Source organism: Dendrobates tinctorius, unplaced genomic scaffold (assembly GCF_039654945.1).
Source record: "Dendrobates tinctorius isolate UK_male_01 unplaced genomic scaffold, ASM3965494v1 ptg000073l, whole genome shotgun sequence".
Taxonomy (NCBI): Eukaryota; Metazoa; Chordata; class Amphibia; order Anura; family Dendrobatidae; genus Dendrobates; species Dendrobates tinctorius.
The window spans coordinates 34214444-34240571 of record NW_027361741.1 but is presented as its reverse complement, the minus strand read 5'-3'; the positions used below and the strand labels follow the sequence as shown (position 1 = coordinate 34240571).

At 46.9% G+C, this 26128-nt stretch overlaps 1 protein-coding gene across 1 annotated transcript in view; it reads left to right on the top strand.

Moving 5' to 3' along the window:
* The window catches only part of GCN1 (GCN1 activator of EIF2AK4), a 135103-nt gene that overhangs the window by 5455 nt on the left and 103520 nt on the right, over positions 1 to 26128 (top strand). Inside the window, exons 2-14 of the mRNA XM_073582731.1 lie at positions 1408 to 1510; positions 1802 to 1865; positions 1970 to 2101; positions 2186 to 2294; positions 3376 to 3474; positions 3966 to 4100; positions 4183 to 4251; positions 4331 to 4439; positions 4510 to 4584; positions 5036 to 5164; positions 5568 to 5618; positions 8312 to 8410; positions 9805 to 9978. Coding sequence (XP_073438832.1) covers positions 1408 to 1510; positions 1802 to 1865; positions 1970 to 2101; positions 2186 to 2294; positions 3376 to 3474; positions 3966 to 4100; positions 4183 to 4251; positions 4331 to 4439; positions 4510 to 4584; positions 5036 to 5164; positions 5568 to 5618; positions 8312 to 8410; positions 9805 to 9978 — 1348 coding nt within the window. The remainder of the gene's footprint in view (positions 1 to 1407; positions 1511 to 1801; positions 1866 to 1969; positions 2102 to 2185; positions 2295 to 3375; positions 3475 to 3965; positions 4101 to 4182; positions 4252 to 4330; positions 4440 to 4509; positions 4585 to 5035; positions 5165 to 5567; positions 5619 to 8311; positions 8411 to 9804; positions 9979 to 26128) is intronic.

The window sequence follows — 26128 nt, the reverse complement described above, 5'->3', positions numbered from 1 at the left end:
TGCTCCTGCTGAGGCGGCGGATGGTCTCCTGAGGGATCTCCTCCCAGACCTGGACTAAAGCATCCGCCAACTCCTGAACAGTCTGTGGTGTAACGTGACGTTGGTGGATGGAGCGAGACATGATGTCCCAGATGTGCTCAATCGGATTCAGGTCTGGGGAACGGGTGGGCCAGTCCATAGCTTCAATGCCTTCATCTTGCAAGAACTGCTGACACACTCCAGCCACATGAGGTCTGGCATTGTCCTGTATTAGGAGGAACCCAGGGCCAACCGCACCTGCATATGGTCTCACAAGGGGTCTGAGGATCTCATCTCGGTACCTAATGGCAGTCAGGCTACCTCTGGCGAGCACATGGAGGGCTGTGCGGCCCTCCAAAGAAATGCCACGCCACACCATTACTGACCCACTGCCAAACCAGTCATGCTGAAGGTTGTTGCAGGCAGCAGATCACTCTCCACGGCGTCTCCAGACTCTGTCACATGTGCTCAGTGTGAACCTGCTTTCATCTGTGAAGAGCACAGGGCGCCAGTGGCAAATTTACCAATCCTGGTGTTCTGTGGCAAATGCCAAGTGTCCTACACTGTGTTGGGCTGTGAGCACATCCCCCATCTGTGGACGTCGGGCCCTCAGACCATCCTCAAGGAGTCAGTTTCTAACTGTTTGTGCAGACACATGCCCATTTGTGGCCTGCTGGGAGGTCATTTTGCAGGGCTCTGGCAGTGCTCCTCCTATTCCTCCTTGCACAAAGGCAGAGGTAGCGGTCCTTCTGCTGGGTTGTTGCCCTCCTACGGCCCCCTCCATGTCTCCTGGTGTACTGGTCTGTCTCCTGGTGGCGCCTCTGGACACTACACTGACAGACACAGCAAACCTTCTTGCCACAGCTCGCATTGATGTGCCATCCTGGATGAGCTGCACTACCTGAGCCACTTGTGTGGGTTGTAGAGTCCGTCTCATACTACCACGAGTGTGAAAGCACAACCAATATTCAAAAGTGACCAAAACATCAGCCAGAAAGCATTGGTACTGCGATGTGGTCTGTGGTCCCCACCTGCAGAACCACTCCTTTATTGAGTGTGTCTTGATAATTGCCAATAATTTCCTTCTGTTGTCTATTCCATTTACACAACAGCATGTGAAATTGATTGTCAATCAGTGTTGCTTCCTAAGTGGACAGTTTGATTTCACAGAAGTTTGATTTACTTGGAGTAATATTCTGTTGTTTAATTGTTCACTTTATTTTTTGAGCAGTGTATCTTGTTTATGAGCACTATACTTTGGTGATTATATTGTCGTCTGGACGTTCATTTTACTAATGTATGGAATCTACTGTATATCTGTAGGTTCATATGGGACATGAATGTAATCCTTGCTTCTCCAATATCTGAGCTCTCTCCTGTGTGCTCCAGGTACAGGATACTCTGAAGAAGTTTGCAGCAAAAGTCACAACATCAAGTGTGAAGGAGCGGAAAGAGATTTTGAATGAACTGAAATTATGTATTTCTTCTAAAGGTTAGTAGAAGCTATATTCGCCGTCTTCTGCGGTTTAATTTTTTTCTTTACGCAAGATACAAAAAACACCCTTTTTACCTTATAGTCCATAATGGAGGAGATGTAAGTCCCATGATCATGTATTACTGTATATAGTGGCATACGCTCGGAATACTTATTATGGCCTGGCCCAGTATGTCGCTATAGCCAGAGAATTGCTGTATTTTATTCTGATATCCTCTGCTATGCTTTACTTGTATAGGGTTTGCTTTCCTTGCTTACAATATATTAACTCATATTTTCATGTCCCAGACCTGCCGGAGGCTGCCGTTAAAGGTCTCTCCAAACTTTTCTGCCTAACGTTGCATCGATACCGGTGAGTTTTTCATAACTGCTTTAGCCGAGCTTTATGTGCGTATTTTTGTCTTAGATAAATCTAAGGTATTTCCTGATTATTATGCTATTTTTGTTGTTTCGCAGCGATGCGGGGTCCCGTCATGCACTTCAGTCTGTTATTCAACAACTGGTGGAGTCACAGCCGGATGCTACTGCTAAGAATATTCTGCAGTCTCTGCAGACATCTGGAGTAGGGTACAAGAATGCAGAACCCAGGTAATTTTGGATTTCCGTTGCTTTACTATTAGTATTATGTAAGAGTTGGTCATAGACATTATCTTGTTTTTTTATGTTTTACAGCAAAAGTAGTGGCTCAGCAGCAGCCTTGGCCTTGTCATGGACCTGTGTCATTGCCAGGGTGGTGTTCTCCATCCCTGACAAGCAGGAAGGAGAGACGTGGAAAAAACTGGTGTGTATTTCTATTGGGTGTTTGGTGTGTTTCAAGCCCAACTCCAGTGTTCGTTTTTCCTATTTTCCCATCAGTTCTCTAGCCGTACATATGTCTGTTGTATTCAGTAAAATACTTTACCAATCGCTGTCTTCTGCCGTTTCCAGCGCTGCTTCGGTCCTCTCCTTTTTCATGTGACCAGCTGGCTCACACGGCATCTGTTTTGTGACTCTAAGTCACTGTCTAAGGCCGGTTTCACATCTGCATTTCAGGGCGCAGCGACGACCTGCGCACGGCCGCCGCTAAGCCCCACCCCCTGCCGCGCCTCCGCCGGTAGCTCCGCCTCCGGGCGCATGACGCGTGAATCATGCGTCCCCTATCTTTATCACTGAGGACGCAGGCCGTGCGCAGTATGCGTTTGGCGGCGCCTGCGTCCTTTTGACGGTGCGCCAAGCGCAGCCAAATTGCAATAGGTTGCGTTTGGCGCAGGTCGGTGCACCGTCAAAAGGACGCAGGCGCCGCAAAAACGCATACTGCGCACGGCCTGCATCCTCAGTGATAAAGATAGGGGATGAATGACGCATGCAGCGTCATGCGCCCGGAGGTGGAGCTACCGGCGGAGGCGGGGCTTAGCGGCGGCCGTGCGCAGGCCGTCGCTGCGCCCTGAAGCGCAAATGTGAAACCGGCCTTAGTCTATGAGATTCAGAACAAGGCTCTCATAGACTTATATTTTAATGGAAGTAACAGTCATGCGTTGTGAGCCGGCAAGAGAGAGCTGAAGTCATATGATGCAGGAGAGGACCGGTGCAGCGCTGGAAACGGCAGAAGACAACGACCAATAAGTATTTTAATGCATACACTCGCTATACATTACTAATAGCTGGAAGATATGGATAATAAAATCGCTAGAGAAGTGCTTTAATGGAAATTTGCTTTTTTTTTTTTTTTTTTTTACTAAATGACTTGTTTTTGATTTTCGTTAGACTTTTCTAGTAATGAATTAAACTTGAAAATAAATGATTTATATATAGCTTGTTTTTGGCACTACATGCTGATATTTATACATGTTTTCATATTTTTTTCCATCTCCCTGCCACATTAGGTTGAATGCCAGTCTTTTCTATTGATGGATGTACTCGGAGGCTCACACAGGCATGCAGTGCTAGGTTCATCAAAGAAGATGAACACATTATGGAAGGAGGTATGGGATGTAGTTACAACACTGGTGTATTCCACAGCACTCAAAGGGAACCTGTCACCATCAAAATGCAGTGCAGTCTGCATAGATCGTGTTATAGAGAAGGGGAAGCCAAGTAGACTGATATATAAGTTTGTGAGGAAAGATCCAGTATAACCTGCAATGTCATAATTTAAAGCTGTGCACTTTCTGGGATTTGAGGTCCTATCAGTGACTGACAGCCTTCCATGTATAAGTGTGCATACGGAGGTAACTGTCAGTCACTGATAGGACTGGACCCAAAATCCCAGAAAGAGGAGAGATTTCAATGATGACATCTCCGGTTTCCTACAAATCTATGTATCCACCTAATCAGCTGTCCCTGCTCTATACCACTATAACATGGTGCCTGCAGATTAGACGCATTTCCAGGTTGCCTTTAATAATACATAACAGGTTACATAGTTCATAGTCCAATATTTTTCAGTCTTGATGTATATTCCCTCCCTTCTCAGAACCCTGGCCTTGTGTCCAAATATCTGGAGGCACTTTTCAGCCTGGAACCCAACCAGAAATATGTGGGCATCCTGGCCCTTGCTGTACAGTTCTGTACAAAGCATAATGAGGTGGCCATTCTAAATAAGTACAGGGTAAGTACAAGGAGCGTGAAGGCGCTGTGTAGAGTGAACAGTTGTAGTGCTTTCAGTTGCTCATTATCGTCTCTCCCCGCAGAGTAATCTTCTAGATTTCTATGTCAAAATGGTTCTCCTGAGTAAAGCGAAGCCTCAGAACTATATACTGGTAAGGACTTGTGTATATGGTTGCTGCACCCCGGTGTCAATGACGGTCATGTATTTATTTACATGTGCTCTGATTTTAGGAGAGTTGCACCCCACTCCTGCAGCGTCTGTCACATGATGAGTTTAAAGAACAAGTCTTACCCATGCTCCAGAAGTCTCTCCTGCGAAGTCCTGAAAATGTGATTGAAAGTACGTGTACCTGTAATTATTTCACCTCCATTTCATGAATGGTTTTTAATCTATTTTTTTTCCCCTTCAGCCATTTCCTCACTCTGTGCTTCTGTGACCATTGATCTAAGCCAGTACGCCCTTGACATTGGAAAAGGCTTAGCAGGTGTGTAGTATGAATATCTTCACAGTCACATGCATTTGGAAAACTTGTCAATTTGGGCTGTAGATTAAGTAAATAGTCACGATTCAAACGTGTTTTCCAAGGCTAACTTACTGATGACGTTATCTGTATGAGATCACGGGAGTCCGACACCCTGCACCTCCTCCCATCAGCTGAGATCTGCTCTGGCAGCTGCCGGATGTAATGCCACAGATGATTGAGGGGCTGCCACGTGCCAGACTCTCCCCAATCTCTTACTGGTGACCCATCCTATATACAGGATACACAGGGCGTGTGGTTATTGTATACTTCCATACTATTTAGATTGTAAACCCCCTTCCCCAACCTTGTGTAATTGAGAAACTATAGAGGGTTCATCAAACTTATTCAAATGCAGGATGTCTTATAATAAATGTGTAATCTCATTACAACTATTTGTTTTTTTATTATTAAGGGCAATTGAAGTCAAACAACCCGCAACTCATGGATGAGGCAGTGGTGGCTTTGCAGAACCTGGCCCATCAGTGCAGTGACCCATCTGCTGTTGAGGCATTGTCAAGGCATTTGTTTGCGATCTTGGGAGGTAAGAAACAAGTATATGCAAATTAATATAAAAAATGGATATTGTAACATATGCGTAAACGGTTTTCCAACAATAGTGATTTTTTTTTTTAAGGCTCTGATAGTTTTAAAATATTAAATTGGCTGTCAAAATAGCGGTGTCTGTTCTGTTCATAAGTCACAGATATCCTGTGACTGGCTGCAGCGGTTAGATGACTGGTAGTGTGTGTTATCAGATGTGTCTCTGATGATGCTCTCTCCTAGTCCCCTGACTGTTCCAATGGCAGCGCTGACCTAAGCGTCCTGCGTTGGATCCACAGGGGCGTAGGAAGGGGAATATGCCTTCGTTTCTTATTTTACAACGATCCATGACTGTAACCATTTTCACATCTCTATGTATTCTGTAACTATGTTATATATTTCAGGATCAGAAGGAAAGCTTACAGCTGTGGCTCAGAAGATGAGTGTACTTTCAGGTAAATATTCCTATTTCTTTGTACTGCACATGTTAAAGGGAAGTTGCCATCAAAACAAAAGTCCAGCAATTGAAAAAATGTAAAAATGTAATGTTTTAAATTAAAAAGAAAATATATATATAATATAATCATGTGTTTATAGTGACGTAAAATATGAAAAATAATTTAAAAAGGTTTGATATTTCCACTTTAAAACACTAGGGGGTGCAACTGCTGATATTTTCCATGAAAGCCTAGTGTACAACTGACTCGCATTACGACTGCTGTAAATGTAGGCGGGGTCTGCTCACGCGTGTGGCGTCTCCTCTCCTCCCCTTCTGGGTGTTGGCATAAAGATAAGAGAGGATGAAGTTTAGGATCACAATGCGGAGCCACTTTGTTGGTGACTGCCTTTGATACAAGTAGACGGTGTCACTAAGGACCACTGGCAATGCTGATTCTGTTGGTGCTGCTCCCTGTACCACAAGCTGGCATTAGATATGTGGCGTGTATCACTGCACAATTAGATACGCTTATAGGAATACACGATGGGATTAGATACAGGGCTCAGTGTAGTTTATCACATAATGGAATTAAATATTGAGCTCAATGGAGTGTATCACAGAGGATGCGAGTAGAGAAACAGTATCTAGTCTACTCCCATAGAAATAGACAGCTCGGGGTCATGCATTACACCACTGCACCCATATAAGTGGACGGAGCAGGGTTACACATTACACAACTGATCCCACAAGTGACACGAGCGGGGTCATGCATTGCACCACTGCTCCCATACAAATGAACGGAGCGGGGGTCACACATTACACAACTGAGCCCATAGAAGTGGACGGAGCTGGGGGTCCTGCATTACACCACTGCTCCCATAGAAGTGGACAGAGTGTAGTGTAATGTGTGACCCCCTCTGAATATTATTTTTTTTTTTTGGGGGGGTGGGGGGGGCTGTGGCAATTGTGTGGCCCTCTTCATTCACTTCTATCAGAGCAGTGGAGTAATGCCTGACCCCCGCTCCATCCACTTCTATGAAAACAGTGGTGAAATTTGTGACTCCTGCTCCTTCCACTTCTATGGAAGCAGTGGTGTAATGTGTGACCCTGCTCCATCCATTACATTACTACTCCCATGGAAGTAGACTGAGTAGGGTCACACAATACACCACTGCTTCCACAGAAGTGGACAGAGCGCGGGGTCATACATCTATTGACACACATGCCAAAAAATATATTCAGCGGGGTCACAGAAGAGCATACCTCATAACTTTGCAGCCCTTACAAAGTAATTTTCGTTTTATTAAATCCCCTAGATTCCCATGTAGTCCTCCATATAGTACCATGGGCCTCATATAGTGCACCGTACAGTATGAGCGGCATATAGTGCTCAATACAGAATAAAGACTAGAATCATAGTGCAGAGCCATTTCTTTGGTGACTGCGATGTGATCTACACATGCCACTGGGCTGGAGGAGCAGCGTGGACCATTGGTGAGTATCATGGATGAGGCGGTGTGAGTATCAGGGCCAAGTATGGTGCTTTTCAGCAGAGTCAGAAATATGAGGGGAGGCGAGACATGAAATATTAGAATATATCTCTCCCTCACATCACTTTCCATGTCTCTCTCCCCACAGCGCTTTCCATGTCTCTCTCCCCACAGCGCTTTCCATGTCTCTCTCCCCACAGCGCTTTCCATGTCTCTCTCCCCACAGCGCTTTTCATGTCTCTCTCCCCACAGCGCTTTCCATGTCTCTCTCCCCACAGCGCTTTCCATGTCTCTCTCCCCACAGCGCTTTCCATGTCTCTCTCCCCACAGCGCTTTCCATGTCTCTCTCCCCACAGCCCTTTCCATGTCTCTCTCCCCACAGCCCTTTCCATGTCTCTCTCCCCACAGCCCTTTCCATGTCTCTCTCCCCACAGCCCTTTCCATGTCTCTCTCCCCACAGCCCTTTCCATGTCTCTCTCCCCACAGCCCTTTCCATGTCTCTCTCCCCACAGCCCTTTCCATGTCTCTCTCCCCACAGCCCTTTCCATGTCTCTCTCCCCACAGCCCTTTCCATGTCTCTCTCCCCACAGCCCTTTCCATGTCTCTCTCCCCACAGCCCTTTCCATGTCTCTCTCCCCACAGCCCTTTCCATGTCTCTCTCCCCACAGCCCTTTCCATGTCTCTCTCCCCACAGCCCTTTCCATGTCTCCCCCACCTTCATATTTTTGCCTCTTCACCGCTGCAGCCCTGATAGTCGCCAATGGAGGAAGTCGTCGCTGCTCCTATGGTCCACAATCTTTACAGGTGTCTGCTGCACCTCTGGTCTCCTCACCACTCAGGACCTGTTATGCAGGAAGTGAACAGTACAGCTTCCTGTTACAGGTCCTGGCGATAGAGGGTAAGCGGAGCACAGCAGATAGTGCTGGGCTACAATAAAATGGCGCCTCGCCACACCTACAGCTGTGAATTTGGCAGCCCACAGAGGTGTACCCAGTTCACTGCTGATGCGACTACAGTGTAAGAGATGGGGCCGGTGTCTGACTGCTGTTTCTTATGCCCAGTGGCTGCTGTATTTGCCGACTGTGTCAGTGCGATGGCAGCTCCCAAGGGCTGCATTAAACATTTATAAAAAAAACCAAAAATCAAGTTAATGGTAATTGGTAATTGTAGTAGTTTTTGGTAAACCGCTTTTTAAGCAGTACTTAATTTTTTTTTTCAGGGATCGGTGCTCTGAGTCATCATGCGGTTTCTGGCGCCTCAAGCCAGGAGCTGAGTGGGACAGTTTCAGAATTGTTTATTCCTTTTCTTCAGCAAGAAGGTAATTTTTTGGAGGTGAAGGGGACTTTTTTATGAAGTTTTCAAACTAAATAAGTGTTAAATGGATTGTCCATGTCCAGAAATTTTTTTCTTTGTAAGCGCCTTTAATGGTAAATAACATGTACATTTAGCTTTACTCGCCCACCCCGGGTTCGGTTCTGAGTCCACACTGTTGCCCCGGTGTCTCTTGTGCTGTCTGCAGTGCTCTCGATGTGACATCTGCTCTGCAGCCAACAGCAGGGAGTGGGACCAGTAGTGGATACTGAACCCTACACCCAGCGGGTGAGTAATATTGAACTCTGCACCCAATGGGTGAGTAAAGGATAATTTAGCTGATTTTTGGGTTTTTTTTGCTTTTAACTGAGCTAATGGGAGAAATGTTCTGAAATGAGGCAACTCCTTTAAATTTCATTTACGGTATATTATTTTAAATGAGTATGTATATTTTGTTACTATGTTTATTTGCTGTCATTGACCTCTTAGGGTATGTGCACACTTTGCGGTTTCTGCTGCGTTTCCGCAGCGTTTTTGGCTCTGCAGAAACGCAGCAGATTCTGCTGCGTTGTACAGTACCTTTATTTCCTATGGAAATAAAAAAAAAAAGCTGTGCACATGCTGCGTTTTTTTCCGCGCGGTTTTCAAAACGCAGTATGTCAATTGTTTGGTGCAGAAACAATTACCTGCGGTTTTCACTACAAAATCTGCAGAGACAAAAAACTATGTGTGCACATACCCTTATCCAAAGTGTGACTATAAAACGTACTTTTTTTTTAAAATGTGAGGTGTAGTTCAATAGATATTCTTTCATCAGGCCTTTAAATAAAGTGGTTGTCCATTAGCGATTGATTAATTATCCTTAGGATCATCAATAACGGTCCGGCAGGGGTCAGACATCCAGCGTCCCACCTGATCAGTTGTTTGCAAGGCCTGCGACTGTCAGGGGTCAAAAGTATACAGAACGCTGTGCTTTCAGCTTCCTGTCACTTCTTAACTGCAGTACCCATGACTGGCCACTACGGAGTAAGCAGCGCTGTGGTGTTCTGGATATGTACACTGTGCAGCTCTGGCGGTGCTTGTATTAGACCCCCACTAAATTAATATTAATGACCCAAGTCCTTGACAACCCCCTTTATATTTAGGTGCTTAGTCTAGAAGCCAGAGTAAACATGAATGCATAAAGTATAATAAGAGTAAACCCTATTTAGTGTTTTTTGGCTTTTTTTTCTGCATCGCTATTTTTTTTTCTACATTTTATAACATCCCCCCCCCCCCCATCTAAAGTCACATTGGATTTTGCAAAAGCTTAGAGATCCAAGCCCAGGGTACAGTTTCAGTGGAGGACGAGTGCACAACTGGTCTATATAAAGCCACAACGCCATTTTTCTTTTTTTGCAGTACATGAAGGAACTCTTATTCATGCTGTTTCGGTGCTGACTCAGTGGTGTCAGAAATTCACGACCGAAGTTCCCAAGAAACTGATCGAATGGTTTCAGAAAGCTGCTTCTCTGAAGACCAGCACGTCTGGAGTGAGACATTCATATTGCCAGTGCATGTCGGTCTCATTCAAGGGTAAGTTCGGCTTTGTATAGAACAGATCTGGAAGGCACTGTCCGCATAGGCGCACACAGGTTCGGTGTCCTACACTGAAGATTGTTCATTGGCCCATGCTACATTTGTACTTTAGTTTTCTTGATTTACCCCTAATTTCTGACCAGGCACATATTCTACTTCTCATACATGCCATTTAACCCCTTTACCCCCAAGGGTGGTTTGAACATTAATAACCAGGATAATTTTTACAATTCTGACCATTGTCCCTTTGAGATAATAACTCATAAAATTTCTTTGATATAACTTGCTTTTATTTGTGAAAAAAATGGAAATTTGGCGAAAATTTTGAAAATTTTGCATGTTTCCAACTTTGAATTTTTATGCCCTTAAATCACAGAGATACGGCACGCAAAAAACTTAATAAATAACATTTCCCACATGTCTTCTTTACATCAGCACATTTTGGAAACAACTTTTTTTTTTTTGTTAGGAAGTTATAAGGGTTAAAAGTTGACCAGCGATTTCTCATTTTTACAACACCATTTTTTTTTTTAATGGACCAAATACCCAAAAGTGACACCATTCTAAAAACTGCACCCCTCAAGGTGCTTAAAACCATATTCAAGAAGTTTATTAACCCTTCAGGTGCCTCACAGGAATTTATTGAATGTTTAAAAAAAAAAAAAAATGAACATATAAAGGGAATCTGTCACCCCATTTTTCGACTATCAGCTGCCAGCACCGCCATCAGGGGCTTATCTACAGTATTCTGTAATACTGTAGATAAGCCCCCGATGTAACCTGAAAAATAGTTATATTATACTCACCCAGGGGCGGTCTGGTTTTGGTCCGATGGGTGTCGCGGTCCGGTCCGGCGCCTCCCATCTAATGGGGACATCCTCTTCTTTGCTTCCCGTCATGGCTCCTGCGCAGGTGCACTCTGCTCAACCCTGTTGAGGGCAGGTAAAGTACGCCTGCGCTGGAGCCACGACGGGAAGCAAAGAAAAGGACGTTACCGCTACAAGATGGGAGGCGCCGGACCGCGACACCCATCGGACCAAGACTGGACCACCCCCACGGTGAGTATAATATAACTCGTTTTTCTTATCTTTCAGGTTACATCAGGGGCTGAATGCTGTAGATAAACCCCTGATGGCGGTGCCGGCATCTGATAGTCCAAAAATGGGGTGACAAATTCTCTTTAACTTTTTTTTTTCACAAAAAAATTACTTCAGGTCCATTTTTTTCATTTTACCAATGGTAACAGGAGAAATTGGACTGCAAAAGTTATTATGCAATTTGTCCAGAGTACGCTGATACCTGATATGTGGGAGGGAACCACTGTTTCGGCGCATGGCAGAGCTTGGAAGGCAAGGAGCACTGTTTGACTTTTTCAGCGCAAAATTGGCTGGAATTGAGATCAGACGCCATGTCGCATTTGGCGAGGCCCTGATGTGCCTAAACAATGGAAACCCTCACAAATGACACCATTTTGGAAACTAGATCCACCCAAGGAACTTCTCTAGATGTGTGGTGAGAGCTTTGAACCCCCAAGGGTTTCACATAAGTTTATAACGTACAGCCATAAAATTTAAAAAAAATCATATTTTTTCCACAAAAGTGATCTTTCGCCTCATTGGGGGACACAGACAGTGGGTGTTATGCTGCTTGCCGCTAGAAGGACACTAAGTAAACACAGAAAAAAGTTAACTCCTCCCCTGCAGTATACACCCTCTCGCTGGCTGGGAATTCCACAGTTCTTGCTTAGTGTCTGTAGGAGGCACTTGGGTCTGGCTTCAGACCCCACCATTTTTATTTTATTTTTGAATTTTCTTTAAATTTTTATTTTTTAATTAACGGAGTGAAGGGGGTGACGGTTCCTTTCTACGGCCCGCTCTCCCTCGAACCAACAACAGGCAAGCACGCGGAGTATACCTCCCCGTACACTTTCCTGCAACGACTGGGGCTGATTCTTCTGATGATGGTTTACGGTCCCGGTATCCCTCACGGATACGAGGGCGAGGGCATTGAGCGCATAGAGAAGATTTGACCAGCGCTTTCGGATGCCTTGAATCAGCCCCATAGTTCTCCTCCCCCCTGCCCATAGGGTGGATCGATTGAGCAATACCCCTGTAACAACCTCTCCGGCTCTGCTACATCGCCCGTGAGCTTCTTCACCTCAGGATCTGAGATGAGATGAAACCTGCAGGCTCCTAGACAGCGCAGATGGAACGAACATCGGATTGGAGGTATGGGGTCAGGTCCTGGTCCCTGGCAGAAGCGCTGACCGAGTCTCAGCAGCGGCATACCAGCGCCCCATCGTGGCTCCCCCCCCCCCCCCCCCCCCCGGCGCTCGACGCTCGACGCGGGTAGGCCCAAAAATTTAGTCCCCGGCTTTTCGGCCATTTACTTAGCGCCGCCACCCACGTCTTTGGCGCCTCTCGCTCTGTACTAGAGACTCCCTGCTAGTCTCGGGGGCCATGTCCTTAACCCCTTCTCTGCTCCTCGGGCTCTGTGACGGCTTTGGGGGTGCGCGCACGGATGGACAACACCTGGTGATGCTACACGGCCACCGATATTCCTCCCAGGGACACAGCATCAGGACTGCGGGTAAGCTGCATCTGCTCTGAGAAAAGCTTAACCCCTTCGCTGCACATTCGCTGCAGCCCAGGCTCTGCTTGTAACCCTTTCACGGGCACTATGTCTCAGTCTAAGGAAGCAAAAAAGGGGGCTAATAAGAAGCGCACTGCATTCTTTACCGCTGGTACCTATTGCAAGACTGCCTTGCCCATTACCCAGACTAATCCGCTATGCACGGATTGTGACCTAGCTTGTGCTAAAGCGCCATCCGCCGCCGCTGCAAGGTGCTCCCTGCGTGTAGTCCCCCTTAGTGGGCTGCGTCCTTGTCACGGTCTGTGGAGTCACTGACCAAGGCTATAGACTCCTCCAGCAATCCTCTTTAAGTCAGAACGCGTCTTTACCACCCAAGGAGGACTTTGGCGACGGCCGGGAACCTTTCAAGGGATCCTCAGGTCTCTAGAAAGCGGACCTATGATGCGTCCCCTAGTCATGCTCGCGATTCAGCGAGTTCTGTCTCGCTCCCTCCCTTTCCTAATGTTCGCAGAGAACATGTCTCTGAATTCAAGTCTGACATGTCAATCCCTCAGAATTCCCCAAATGTCCATGAATCGCTTGATTCACTGACAGTCAGTCAACAAGTTTCTGACGTTGGACGAGGAGAATATTCCCGCTCCGGAACACGTTATCTCCTTTAAGAAGACTAAACGTGTACGCTGGGTATTTGCCAGCCATCCGGAGTTGAAGGACATTGTCTAGAAAGTTAGGAACCGACCACATAAGCGGTTCACAGGGCAGAAGCCTATCGAGGCTAAATACCCCTTTGCTTCAGATCTAATGAAGGATTGGTTACAGTCCCCTTCGGTGGATCCTCCTGTATTGTGCCTTGCTCCTAAAATGCTTCGATCCGTTTCTGAGGGCTCTTCAGCATAAACCCCTCCGATTGTCAAATTGGCTACCTCGCCAGTTCAGTTTTTGGAGCTTCAGGAGCGGCTTTTTTCCCATCTTTCGCGGCGACGTGAGTGGCTAAGGCAATGGCCACTTGGGTAGAAGTCTTAATTACTGCCTTCCAAGGTAGCAATCCTCCTCCGGAGACAACCAGTGTTGCCAAGCAGATAATTCACGCAGGGGATTTTGCAGTAGACGCCTCTTTAGATGCTGCTAATTGCGCTGCTAAGGCAACTGCTAATGCAGTCTCCATCAGAAGAGCCCTATGGCTACGCGACTGGCGGGCAGATTCCACCTCCAGAGACTTCTCTGCCGTATCAAACTGGTCGCCTGTTTGGACAAGAAACAAGACCAGCTCATTTCTGACACTTCCGGAGGGAAGAGTAGGTTTCTTCCCCAACAAGGGGCGGCCCGGCCGTTTTCGGAATCAACAGCCGACTCGGTTTTCGACCTTATTCGCAACAGCTCCAGCTGGTCCTCCACAACCTTCTCTTCTGGATCAGGTTGGTCCCCGCTTGGAGACAGAAGTTCCCAGGTCTCTCACAGGCCTAACCTCTCTTGGATCTAAGGAAGTAGATTCTATAGATCCTCTACTCGATGACTTGTATCCAGCAGACACCGACAAAGTAGGCGGCCGTCTGCTTTCATTCAGTCACAGCCTTCCTTCGCGCCGTTCATGCGCCGCAAAGGGACGGAGTCATCCTTCCGGTCCCTCAAGACGAATGGTTCACCGGTTTTTTTTTTTATTCAAACCTTTCTTTGTGGTTCCAAAGAACGAAGGAACGATGCGGTCCATACTGGACCTCAAGCTGTTAAATCAGTTTGTCAAAGTACGGCGATTCCAAATGGAATTCCTCCGATCAGTGTCGCCTCCATGCAAAAGGGAGAGTCCCTATCATCCAGCAGTTCCTGCGTTTTGCAATTCGAGAAGAACACTTCTAGTTCGTTTCCTTGCTCTTCGGTCTCGCCACCGCCCCCAGGGTCTATACCAAGGCCATGGCGGCTGCCATGGCCATTCTCCATGCTCGGGGAGTGGTGGTACTGCTGTATCTGGACAACCTGCTGATCAAGGGTCCGTCCATGCCTCCAGCCTGCGAGAAATCCGTGGATATCAAAGTAAATACATTTTCTCGCCTGGGTCGGAAGATAAACTTCGAAAAGTCTTCCCCAACACCGGTCCAGCAGATTTCCTTTTTGGAATTGATCTTGGACTCATTTTCACTTCAGAAAAGACCCGAGCCTTACAACAGGCAGCGTGGACTCTTTCCCGACCGGTTTCTCACTCCATACGTTTTCAGCATGATAGCTCTCGGAAACATGGTGGCAGCGATGAGAGTGGTCCCATTCGCACAGTTCCATTTCCGCCCCTTTACAACATGCGTTGCTATTATCTTGGGACAAGAACCCGTTCTCCCTGGACCGCCGGTTCCTTCTGTCCCTCCTGGTCAGACGAGCCCCCAAGCGGGGGACACTGAAATCCTCCCTGAGTTAAGGGAAGTTCTTTTTCCCAGTACGATGGTCGGTGGTGACCATCGACGCCAGTTTCCTAGGCTGGTGTGCGCTTTTTTTTTCTTCGTCACCACTCGGCACAGGGTCGTTGGTTAATTCGAGAGTCACGTCTCCCCATCAACATCTTGGACATACGAGCGATCAAATTAGCACTGCTGAGTTTCCACCATCTCCTCGCAGGTCACCTCATCAGGATCCAATCCGACAACGCCACGGCTTCATTGCGGGACACAGCACCCACACTGTTTGGCCTACTGGCTCACTGTAGCATTTTTAGGTTTTGACAGAGTTATGATTGTCATTCATTTAATGCTCCTACTGCTTTTTTCACCGAACTGGGGAATTCCCAGCCAGCGAGAGGGTCTATACTGCAGGGGAGGAGTTAACTTTTTCTGTGTTTACTTAGTGTCCTCCTAGTGGCAAGCAGCATAACACCCACTGTCTGTGTCCCCCAATGATTGGCCTGGAGAAAAGGATTTTACGATGAGTACACAAAAATCCCTATTTTTATCCCCAATTTTTATATTCCCAAGAGAAATCGAACCACAAAAGTTATTGTGCAATTTGTCCTGAGTACGCTGATACCCCATATGTGGGGTAAACCACTGTTTGGGCGCACAGCAGAGCTCGGAAGAGAAGAAGCACCGTTTGACTTTTTTAACGCTAAATTGGCTAGAATTGAGATCGGGCACCATGTTGCATTTGGAGAGCCTCTGATGTGCCTATACAGTGGAAACCCCCCACAAGTGACCCTATTTTGGAAGTTAGACCCCCCCCCCCCAAGGAACTTATCTAGTTGTGTGGTGAGCACTTTGAACCCCCAAGTGCTTCACATAAGTTTATAACGCATGGGCGTGATAATGTCGGGGTCGTAAACGACAATAAATCCTCATTCACCAGTCATTCCAAATCATTGTGCGAGCGCAAAACATCTGGTACCAATTAAGAATGACTCAGACACGCAGCTGATTCAGTCTTAGCTAATGTCCCGCATCCACACCTGTCAGGAGCAGTACAACAACTGGCTTTATTTACAAATACACAATACTATATTGAGTGTTAGGGGAAGGCGTGCATTAGGCGGGGTTTATGCAGTATACATCTAGTGTCCAGTCTCTCTCTGATTCGTCAAAACGTCTCCCGATGGTTACTTCTTCTTCACATTCCTGAGTTATCTTTTTTAGGAGAAATGAAACTTAACTTAACTCTTTAGACACTGAATTTAAGTGAAAGTGAACACTGGCAGCCATCTTTAATACAGTTACATTTGCATTAGCAAGCAATTAGGAAAAACTTATTGTTTCACAGTATAAAAGTATAAAAGTTATATAAGAAAATATATTTTCACCTTGACAATCCCCCCTAAACACTAAGTTTTTCCCTTAATGAAAGATCCTTCGAGACTGTCCATGCGATGGGAAAAGGGGAGGTGGATTTCTTCATCCAGACACCTCAGAAGCTCTCCCCTAGCGAGAGGCCTCCAGGCAGCTGAACCCTTCACTAACCTCACATGGAGTTCTCCCGCTGTCCCTAAACTAAGTCTCTTAACATCATCTGAGAATGGGGGGTTTTGTCTACTCTCTTGAGGGGAATATACTTAGGGATCTCCCCTAGATCAGTACCATCGTACTCTGGTGGGTCTACTTCTTGATTGAGGAAGGTGCCAATCGGAGTTGCTTTGGCAATAACCTTTTTATACAAGGGAATAACACAACAAAGAGTTATCGATCCAATTACAAGGAGGGCAATCAGTACTATACAAGCTTGTTGAAGGAATCCCTTGAGTCCACCCAACCAGCCGGAAAAGAAAGATGTGTCTACTCCAGCATTAGTTTTCAATTCTGCTGCTAACCCAGTTATCTTTTTAAGGGCTATCATGGTTTTTCCATTCACTCCAGAGTTCTGAGGGATATAGGTACAACACTCCTCTCCCACCATCCCACAAACTCCTCCTTTCTCAGCTAATATCATATCAAGGGCTAGTCGATTTTGGAGTGTCATTCTAGTGTTAGGGCCCAATTCTTCAACTATACCTTGGAAGGCATCTTGGCTGAAATTGACAAACCTTTGTTCACTGTAATATATGTAATTGATCCATTCAACATTTTTATTAATCTGCACCTGTGGGATTATAGAAGCAAAGCCAGCATAGATCTGGTTCTGGGCTTTAAATTGGTCAGGCATCCCCCTTGGCACTCCAATAGCATCGATATATACTAGTGGATCTTCTTCATAACTCATATGGAGCTGATCGAGGCTTCTCCTTTTCCTGGTAGGTTCATCAGGTATCTTTGGATCCCAGGGTAGAATCTTGAACTGCATAGCTAGTTTAACAAGGGTGCATTGGCCTGTCCAGGCATTTGGCAACCTAGGACGGAGCTTACCATCTCCACATAACCAATAAATGTCATACATATATTGTGTATGTTTGATTAACAAGTCAGTATCTAGAGAACTATTCTCTTTGCAGAAACCTGTCTCGAAGATCCCTACTGGTGTACCTGTGGTGTCGTGGGAATTATAGCAGGTGTAATTGTCAGCTAATACAGTTACTTCTCCTGGGACCTTTAGTTTGGGTTCCTTATGAATTAGTGGGACGTAATCTGGGCAATCAGTGGGCTTCAAACCTTTCTACAAATTCATGACACAGGCAGTGGTGTTGTCATCAGGGAAAAGCAATGCATGTGTGTATAGGTGTGTATTCGCAGCAGCACAAGCAATACATCCTACAGAGATATTCTGGACTTTTACATTGTACCTCACCCATTCTAACCACAAATTTTTCCTTGGGGCTGTTTGTGTTTCTATAGAGAAAACCTCTTGCCAACTGAGACCTGGAATGGGGATCACTTCATTAACTACATTTTGCAAACGCTCACCTGGGCCTATTTTAGGTGTACTGGTAACGGGGGCCTTGGTTGGTCTGAAGCTAATATCCTGAAGCCGTATATGGCCTAAATACGCATAAGGTCCAGCACTAAATACATAATTATAATGCCTTCCTAGTACGAACGTCTGCAGATCAGCAGATTGAGGGCTTTCAAGATTTAGGAGAAGGGGGTGACAGCTTCTACCCCATTTACAGCCCCTAAATGGTTGCAGAAGGGCTGTTAGATGCATTCTCTCACGAAGACTCCTACCCGTCCCATCCTTGGGGAACATGGCTTCGCTAGGTTTATATCCCCAATCATTCCCCGTACTCCAGGCAGCATCTGTCCAATAATGACAATTATTGTTGTCTTGTCTGGTAACACACATATAGAACTGGATGATCCCCTCTACCACCCGTTCAGTCTCAAGGCACTTGACTACATCACAGAAATCAAATCGCCAGATATTCACCGGGGCTGTCAGGTTTACCCAGAGAATAAAGGGGCCAGAATTCTTATTTACAATAGGGGCCGAAGAGGTAGGGGCGAGGATGGCCCCCAGTCCCAAGGTCAAAAACAACAGCAACATTTCCCTTCAGTCACTACTGTGACTAAACACTGGTTCGGTCTCTTTTACAGTGTGAAGCATGAATCCAGGTGCTCTTTCCTTCAAGTTTTACTGCAGTGGGGGTGACCAGGATCACCGTGTGGGTTCCTTCAAATCTCGGCTGGAGACAATCTCTGCGCACAAACTTTTTCACATACACCAGGTCTCCTGGCACAAAGTCATGGACCACGTCACCTGTGGATTCTGGAAGAGAAGCAGAAACTGTAGAGTGGGTGTTAGACAGTTCCTTAGACAATGCAATCACAAATTGTACAACTTTATCATTTGTCTCAGACAACTCTTGTGGCCTAATGTCTCCTATTTTAGGTGGAGCACCAAAAAGAATCTCAAAGGGAGTCGGGCCGTGTTTTCCCTGTGGGGTGTGTCTGATATGGTATAGGACCACGGGGAGCAAATCTGGCCATGGGAGTGGGTGGTCCTGGCTCATTTTAAGCAACTGGGTCTTAATTGTGGAGTTCATTCTCTCAACTTTGGCTGAACTGGAGGGGTGATAGGGGGTGTGCAGACCCAAATCTGTCCCTAACATGTGCCACAATTCCTCCTAGACATTGGCAGTGAAGGCTGGGCCTTGATCTGATTCAACAACTTCGGGAATTCCAAATCTGCACGAAATTTCAGTGATGAGCTTCTTAGCTGTAGTTTTGGCAGTCATGTTGGTCACTGAGTAGGCTTCGGGCCATCCTGAGAACATATCCACAGCCACTAGGACATACTCATACTTTCCTGACTTGGGCATCTGAATATGATCAACCTGGATTCTCTGCCAAGGGTAGTCTGGTTTGGCAAGATGCTGAAGTGGAACCTTGGCGGTGGCTGTTGGGTTACAGATGGCACAGACTGGGCAGGCTCTTGAGTAGGCTGTGACAGTGGTAGAGATTCCTGGGGCCCAGTAGAGCTTCTTGATACAGGCCAGAGCTTGGTTCTTTCCTCGATGAGTTGATCCATGAGCCCATGCTGCAATGGCTGGATACATTCTTTTGGGTAGACAGGGTTTCCCATCCACCTTATAGAGTCTAGGAAATTGGTATTGTCCGGCAGAACTACGATTCCCATGAATGGCTCCTGCAGCTTCCCACTGCTTCTTTTCTTCTTTAGAGGTCAACTTTTGTTCTTCCCACAATCTCTCTTCAGGTGGTCGGGCTGGCTTCCAGACAGATCCGGTGGCAGGGTATTCCATTTCCATGTCTTCTATCAACTCCCTCTTCTTTCTTCGGGCTTCGGACTTCTCAAAGTCTCGTTCTCCTTCGGCTTGGGTAGCTTCTTTGGTTGCCTGTTCTCTTGTTTGTGCTCTGGTAAGCACAGGCATCACAGGTGTATCAGTGCCTTCCCAACAGGGTTTTTCTGGTGCTGTTTCGTCTTCTTCCCACTTTGCTGAGACATTCTTTATGGCAGCAGCTTTGGCAGCTTGATCTGCTAAATGGTTTCCTCTAGTCTCCTTCGAATTGACTTTCCCGTGAGCTTTGACCTTGATCACCGCAATTTGTACAGGTAGCTCCAATGCCTTCATCAGGGCTTTAATCCTTAGTGCATGTTTAACGGGTTCCTGTAGCCGTAATGAACCCTCGGGACTTCCACAGGAATCCAAAATCGTGACAGATTCCATAGCCGTATCTTGAGTCAGTGTAGACATTGGCCGTCTTCCCTTCTGCTAGATAACATGCTTGTTGTAGGGCCACAAGTTCGGCTTCTTGAGCCGAAAGGTGAGGTGGCAAGGCTTCAGCCAGAAGGACTTCTGTTTCAGTGGTGACCGCATATCCAGTGTGGAACTTGCCATAAGAGTCTGCAAATCGAGATCCATCAGTCCATAGTTGCAAATCAGGGTTGAGAAGTTCTTGAGTTACCACATTTTGTGGTGCAGAGGCTTCTTGTTCCAGTGCTTTTACACAGTCATGCGGGTCATCAGGTGACCTCCCGTCTGGTAAGTCCTTATACCCGTCAGGGAACTCCCCCCTAGAATGTGGAAGCAAAGTGGCTGGGTTGATGGTAGTACATTTCTGGAAGGTGATGTTGGAGGGCAGAAGTAGAGAGCACTGAAGTCTGAGATGTCTTTGGCTCGTTAGATGCTTAGGAGATGTTTGTTGGAGGACAGCAGAGAGATCATGTCCAGCTTGAATGACCAAGTCATGACCAAGTGCTATGTCAGCAGACTTATCCAGAAGAACATGGGCTGCATGCACAGCCTTGAGGCAGGAAGGAGCAGTTCTGGCAACAGGGTCTAGCCTGGCTGAGTAGTAGGCCAGAGGACGGAAACGATCAGCATGTTTCTGTGCCAGCACACCAGAGGCATGTCCTTCAGATTCTGAAACAAAGAGATGAAACGGCTGAGTGTAGTCAGGGAGACCCAGAGCAGGGGCGCTGACAACAGCTTCCTTGAGAACCAGGAAACAGTCCTTTTGCTGAGCATAGATATACGGATTTTCAGCATGATCCCAGTCCGGTCCTCCAGTCTTGAGGCAATCATACAAAGGTTGCATGAGTCTTGAAGCATCCGGAATCCACTGTCTGCAGTAGGTAATGAGTCCTAAGAAAGACTGCATAGCAGAGTATGTCTTTGGATAAGGGATATCCTCGATTGCATGTTTTCTGTCCTCGGTGAGGTGTCTCGAGCCTTGAGAGATGCAGTGTCCGAGGAAGACTACTTTCTCTTTGCACCACTGGACCTTGGCCTTTGAGACTTTGCAGTTGGCAGAATGAAGAAAAAGGAGCAAGGACTCAGAAGCAGCAAACAGATTCTCTTCAGTTCCACAGAGGAGTAGGTCATCAACATACTGGAGAAGCGTGACATGAAGATTCTGTAACACCCACGGATCCAGGGTCATCTTCATAGCATGAGTGAACTGGTTAGGGGAGTTCTGGGCACCCTGTGGTGTCCTGGTCCAGGTCAGCTGAGATCCTTGAAACGTGAAGGCAAATAAAAACTGTGAGTCTTCATGAAGCGGGACACTGAAGAAAGCATTAGCCAGGTCAATAACGGTGAAGAGTGTTGCTGAAGTAGGCACTTGAGAAAGCAAGGTGTTTGGGTTGGGTACCACAGGAGTTTCCAAGATGGTGGCTGAATTGACTGCTCTGAGGTCCTGTACAAGTCTGTACTTCGGAGGGTCTCCAGGAGCTGTCTTCTTCTTCACTGGAAACAGGGGTGTGTTACAGGGTGAAACACATCTGATTAGCACTCCAGAATGTAAGAGGGAGGTAATCTGAACTCCAAGGCTCCGCTCTTGGGCAGCCTTAAGCGGATACTGAGGTAGTCTGGGGTATGGGTGCCCAGGTTTGAGGTGGACTTTTACTGGAGGCACTTTGAGCAGACACACATCCTCAGGTCCAGTTGACCACAGAGTGGTAGGTAGATTGGGCAAATCCGGGGAAGGTGTCGTTTGCAGAGTCATCATCATCAGAGGGAAAGCCTTAAGGACACAACGATCTTCAGTGCCTTGTTGTGAGGCAGGATCTTGTAATTGCAATTCCATCCCTTGATCACCGAAGATGATGGTAGCGTGAAGCCTTTGAAGGAGGTCAGCTCCTCGAAGGTTGACGGGGCAGGTTTCAGACACCAGAAATTTGGCAAAGACACCAGAGAATGGGCCAGCTGGGACGGGAACAGTGAGTGGTGATGAGGTTTGTTGACCTTCAACTCCAATACATGTGAGGAAATCTGAAGACAGGGAGATTGTAGGAGGCAGCTGAGATGAAGAGATAACAGAGGTGGCCGCCCCAGTGTCCACTAAGAACTTGAGAGGTTGATTGTCCACTTCCAGGGTCACTGTACCACAAGACGAGGAAGTACAGGTGGCGGGAAAAGTGGGCACCGGTTGGCCTGAACTTCATGAGTGTGGAGGAGGAAGAGGTCTCTGAGGGTGCCCCCTGCGAGGACAACTTCTTCTCATATGACCAGGGCTGGCACACTCCCAACACAGAGGTCTCCCTTGGTCATCACGAACTGGTCTGTCCCTGTAGTTTTGGCCCTGGGACCCTCTCGGCCTCAAGCGTGGTGATCCATACCGATCCTGAGCCTGATACACCATAACAGGTACTTCTGAGGCTTCTGCCATATACATGGCTGGTTTCTTCTTGCCTTTGTCCTTCTGTGCTTCCTTCTCTGCTTCCTTTTCTGCTTCTTTTTCTTCCCTTTGAAGCATTTTCTGATAACTCTTCACAACAGTGAGGGCCTGTTTTAGGGGACCATCAGGTAATTCGGGACGAAGCTTCAAGACCTTATCCTTCAGTGGATCTTCCAGACCATCAATAAAAGCACGGACCAACAAGGCTGCCTGCGTCTTCACATGAGTTGAATAACCCAAGTCTTCAAACTGCATAGTTAGTCTGGCAGCGTATTTCTCCACAGCTTCACCAGATTCTTGTTGTATATCCTGTATTGATCCTGCTTCGTCACAGAGACGATCCTGGGCCCACTTTGTGAGTTGAGCGATAAACTCCTTTCCAGACTTGAACTTGTTGAGAGGTCCTGCTTTAGTGGGGTCCAATTCCTTCATGATGGTGGGGAGAAAATATTCGGAGGCTTTGATTGAGGTGATGCCTGATAGATCAGACCATGTAGCCCCGTAGATGCTCCTAGTCTGTTCCAGTTTCCTTACATACTGCATGGGAAATTTGTCCGGGTCAGGTAACTTGTTAACAATAGCATCAATTTGTACCGGAGTGAAGGGTTTGTATTTCAGCTTCAGCCCTTCTTCTTCTTCGTCATGTGTCACTGCCTCATCCTTCGGGGCAGTTGGGGGTGCTGTGGGTATTACCTCATCCAGGGGCTTTATACCTGTGTGCATCAGTGGTATCATGTATTCAGCTACCAAGGGCATGATGCCCTCTAATCCGGATTCATGGTAACAGACGATCCTAACTTCTTGTAAATCGAGATCTGGGGTTGATTGGAGACAATTCTTGATGACTTCAACGTGTTCCTTCATACAGGGGCCCAGTGGGTATCCAAAGAGTCCTGAAGATATCAATGGTATAGCCAAAGTTCTACGAGGAAGTGTATCTCTCCCTAGCCGTCCTGCAAAGATAAGCACTGTCTGTAAGGCGGTCTGCAATATTGTACGGCAATGCTCGGGTGTCCTGTAATCATATATAGGGCCTGCAGTGTGTAACACTATATCACAGGGCAAATTCCCTCCCTGGGTGGACATAGCGTCTCCTGGATGCAAGGGGCCATAATTGGTAAGGTAGGCCTGACACTCTTGGGTTATGGCTGGGCCTCCCTTTTTAGCTATCTGTTGGGCCAAACCACCTCTATGCGACAGGGTAGAGTTAGCTGGGTTCACTATGGCTCCTACCTGGTGGGTAACTATGTCCCCATACCCCACTGAGAAAAGAACCTGGGAGCCCTGAGGTGTGATGTAATAGCGTGAATGACAGGGGAACCAGATTTCAGGGTCATGGGGCAACCTAGAGGATTTATTGAGAGGGGTAGGTAGTGGGCTCCTTCCGGGCCGGGGGGATTCGAACGGACCTAATAGCAGTGGCGGGGCAGGGGGAATTGTAGCAACCTGATTGTCAGAATCTTCTGATCCCTCATCATCTCCGATAGCTTGGCGCCTCATACGCATTACGGACCGGAAAGCCGTACTGCCGGTCAGGGCATCAAGAGTGAAGGGACCTTGACCAGGTGTATTTACAAATATCACAGTGGGTTGCACCGGGAGACTAGGCCCAGAGGCCGGAACAGAAACAGGAACATTAGAGGTGGGAACAGCATCGGTCGGTGCCGGAGGTTTCTCAGGACGTGGTGGTCCCTGATAGTACTCGCCGGAAAGTGTTACCAGCGGACATAGTGGCTGGGGAGGAATTCCGGGTGCACCAAGATGGCTGCCGGTGGAGGCGTGGCATGCCCCACTTCCGTCCATGGTCTGGGCAGAACCCCAAGGACGGCCCGCCCCACACACACGGCAGGTTTCCACCCAGGTTGGATTCTGCACGCCACAAACAGGACACACCCACGCTTCTGGAGAGCTCGTCTTGTCGCCATTATAGGGCGGTGGTTGGGACTGCATTTTCATCATCAGTGGCACGGCGGCCATTTTACAATCTATAAGATCACAGTTCAAAGGCATTTTATAACCAAACACAGGTTCCGCATTGTCTGATCCTCCTTCCCCATCAATCTCTTTCCATCCTTCATTCTTCAAGCCTCGCGCAACTCGCAGATGAGCTTGTGCTTGTTCTAACAATCCTTTATCTTTCAACATGCCTCGTTTGTTCTCTATGAGATTATGCCACATAGCCGGCTGTAATCTCCCTGACGAGGGCAATCCTACATGCTTATACAATCTCTCAACATTCTTGACTGCCTTCTTGCCTTCCCGTGACGCTACTATTGCCTTGACCTCCACAGCATCCTCATCTAACTTGTGGGGCACAGACTTCTTCTGCTTTAAGATACGCAGCATGACTCTTACAGAATACTATGGTTCTCTGCAGAAAAACCACTGGTAGCGATATCAACACTGATGTTCCACAGTACGGAGCCTCACGTTCGACGTACTAGGAAAAGAGCCTCGCGCTCAATATTTCCTTTCCCTAACCTTGAACAGCAGTGATTAACAGATTATCCTGCCACGATATTCCAACAGTCGGGAGGCGGTCTCCTAGTGAGAGCCCTCCACAGAAATACAGGTGGTCCCTTCTCGGGACGTCTTAATTACCTAGCTGGTACAATATCACAGAGGCTGCGTCTCCTATCCCTTCCTCTAAGTTGCCCCACAATCTGCAACTAGCTCAATTTATCACTCCACTTCACTACTAGACAATAGTCACGGGTAGGGTGGTTGAATGGAGTACAATGACCGGTGGAGGAGGTGTGGTGTACACGAGGATGCGCAAAATGCGACGTCTCTCAGTTGCTGGTTCAGAGCGTGGCACAGGATCGCACTCAGTCTCACCACTCGACCGGTCACCCCTCAGACCCAAGGAGACCACAGACAAACCAATAACGGCTGAGACACTAGCAAGTGTGACACAGTGTATATGATCTCACTTACCGTGTTTTGGAGGGTGATCAGTCCTCGAGGTCAGCCACTACAGGTATCATCCACAGACATCCAGGCATGGGTCCAGAGGAGCGCAAAACATCTGGTACCAATTAAGAATGACTCAGACACGCAGCTGATTCAGTCTTAGCTAATGTCCCGCATCCACACCTGTCAGGAGCAGTACAACAACTGGCTTTATTTACAAATACACAATACTATATTGAGTGTTAGGGGAAGGCGTGCATTAGGCGGGGTTTATGCAGTATACATCTAGTGTCCAGTCTCTCTCTGATTCGTCAAAACGTCTCCCGATGGTTACTTCTTCTTCACATTCCTGAGTTATCTTTTTTAGGAGAAATGAAACTTAACTTAACTCTTTAGACACTGAATTTAAGTGAAAGTGAACACTGGCAGCCATCTTTAATACAGTTACATTTGCATTAGCAAGCAATTAGGAAAAACTTATTGTTTCACAGTATAAAAGTATAAAAGTTATATAAGAAAATATATTTTCACCTTGACAATAATAAAAAAATCATATTTTTTCCACAAATATGATCTTTTAGTCACCAATATTTTGTTTTCCCAAGGGTAACAGGAGAAATTGGACCCCAAAAGTTGTTGTCCAATTTGTCCTGAGTATGCTGATACCC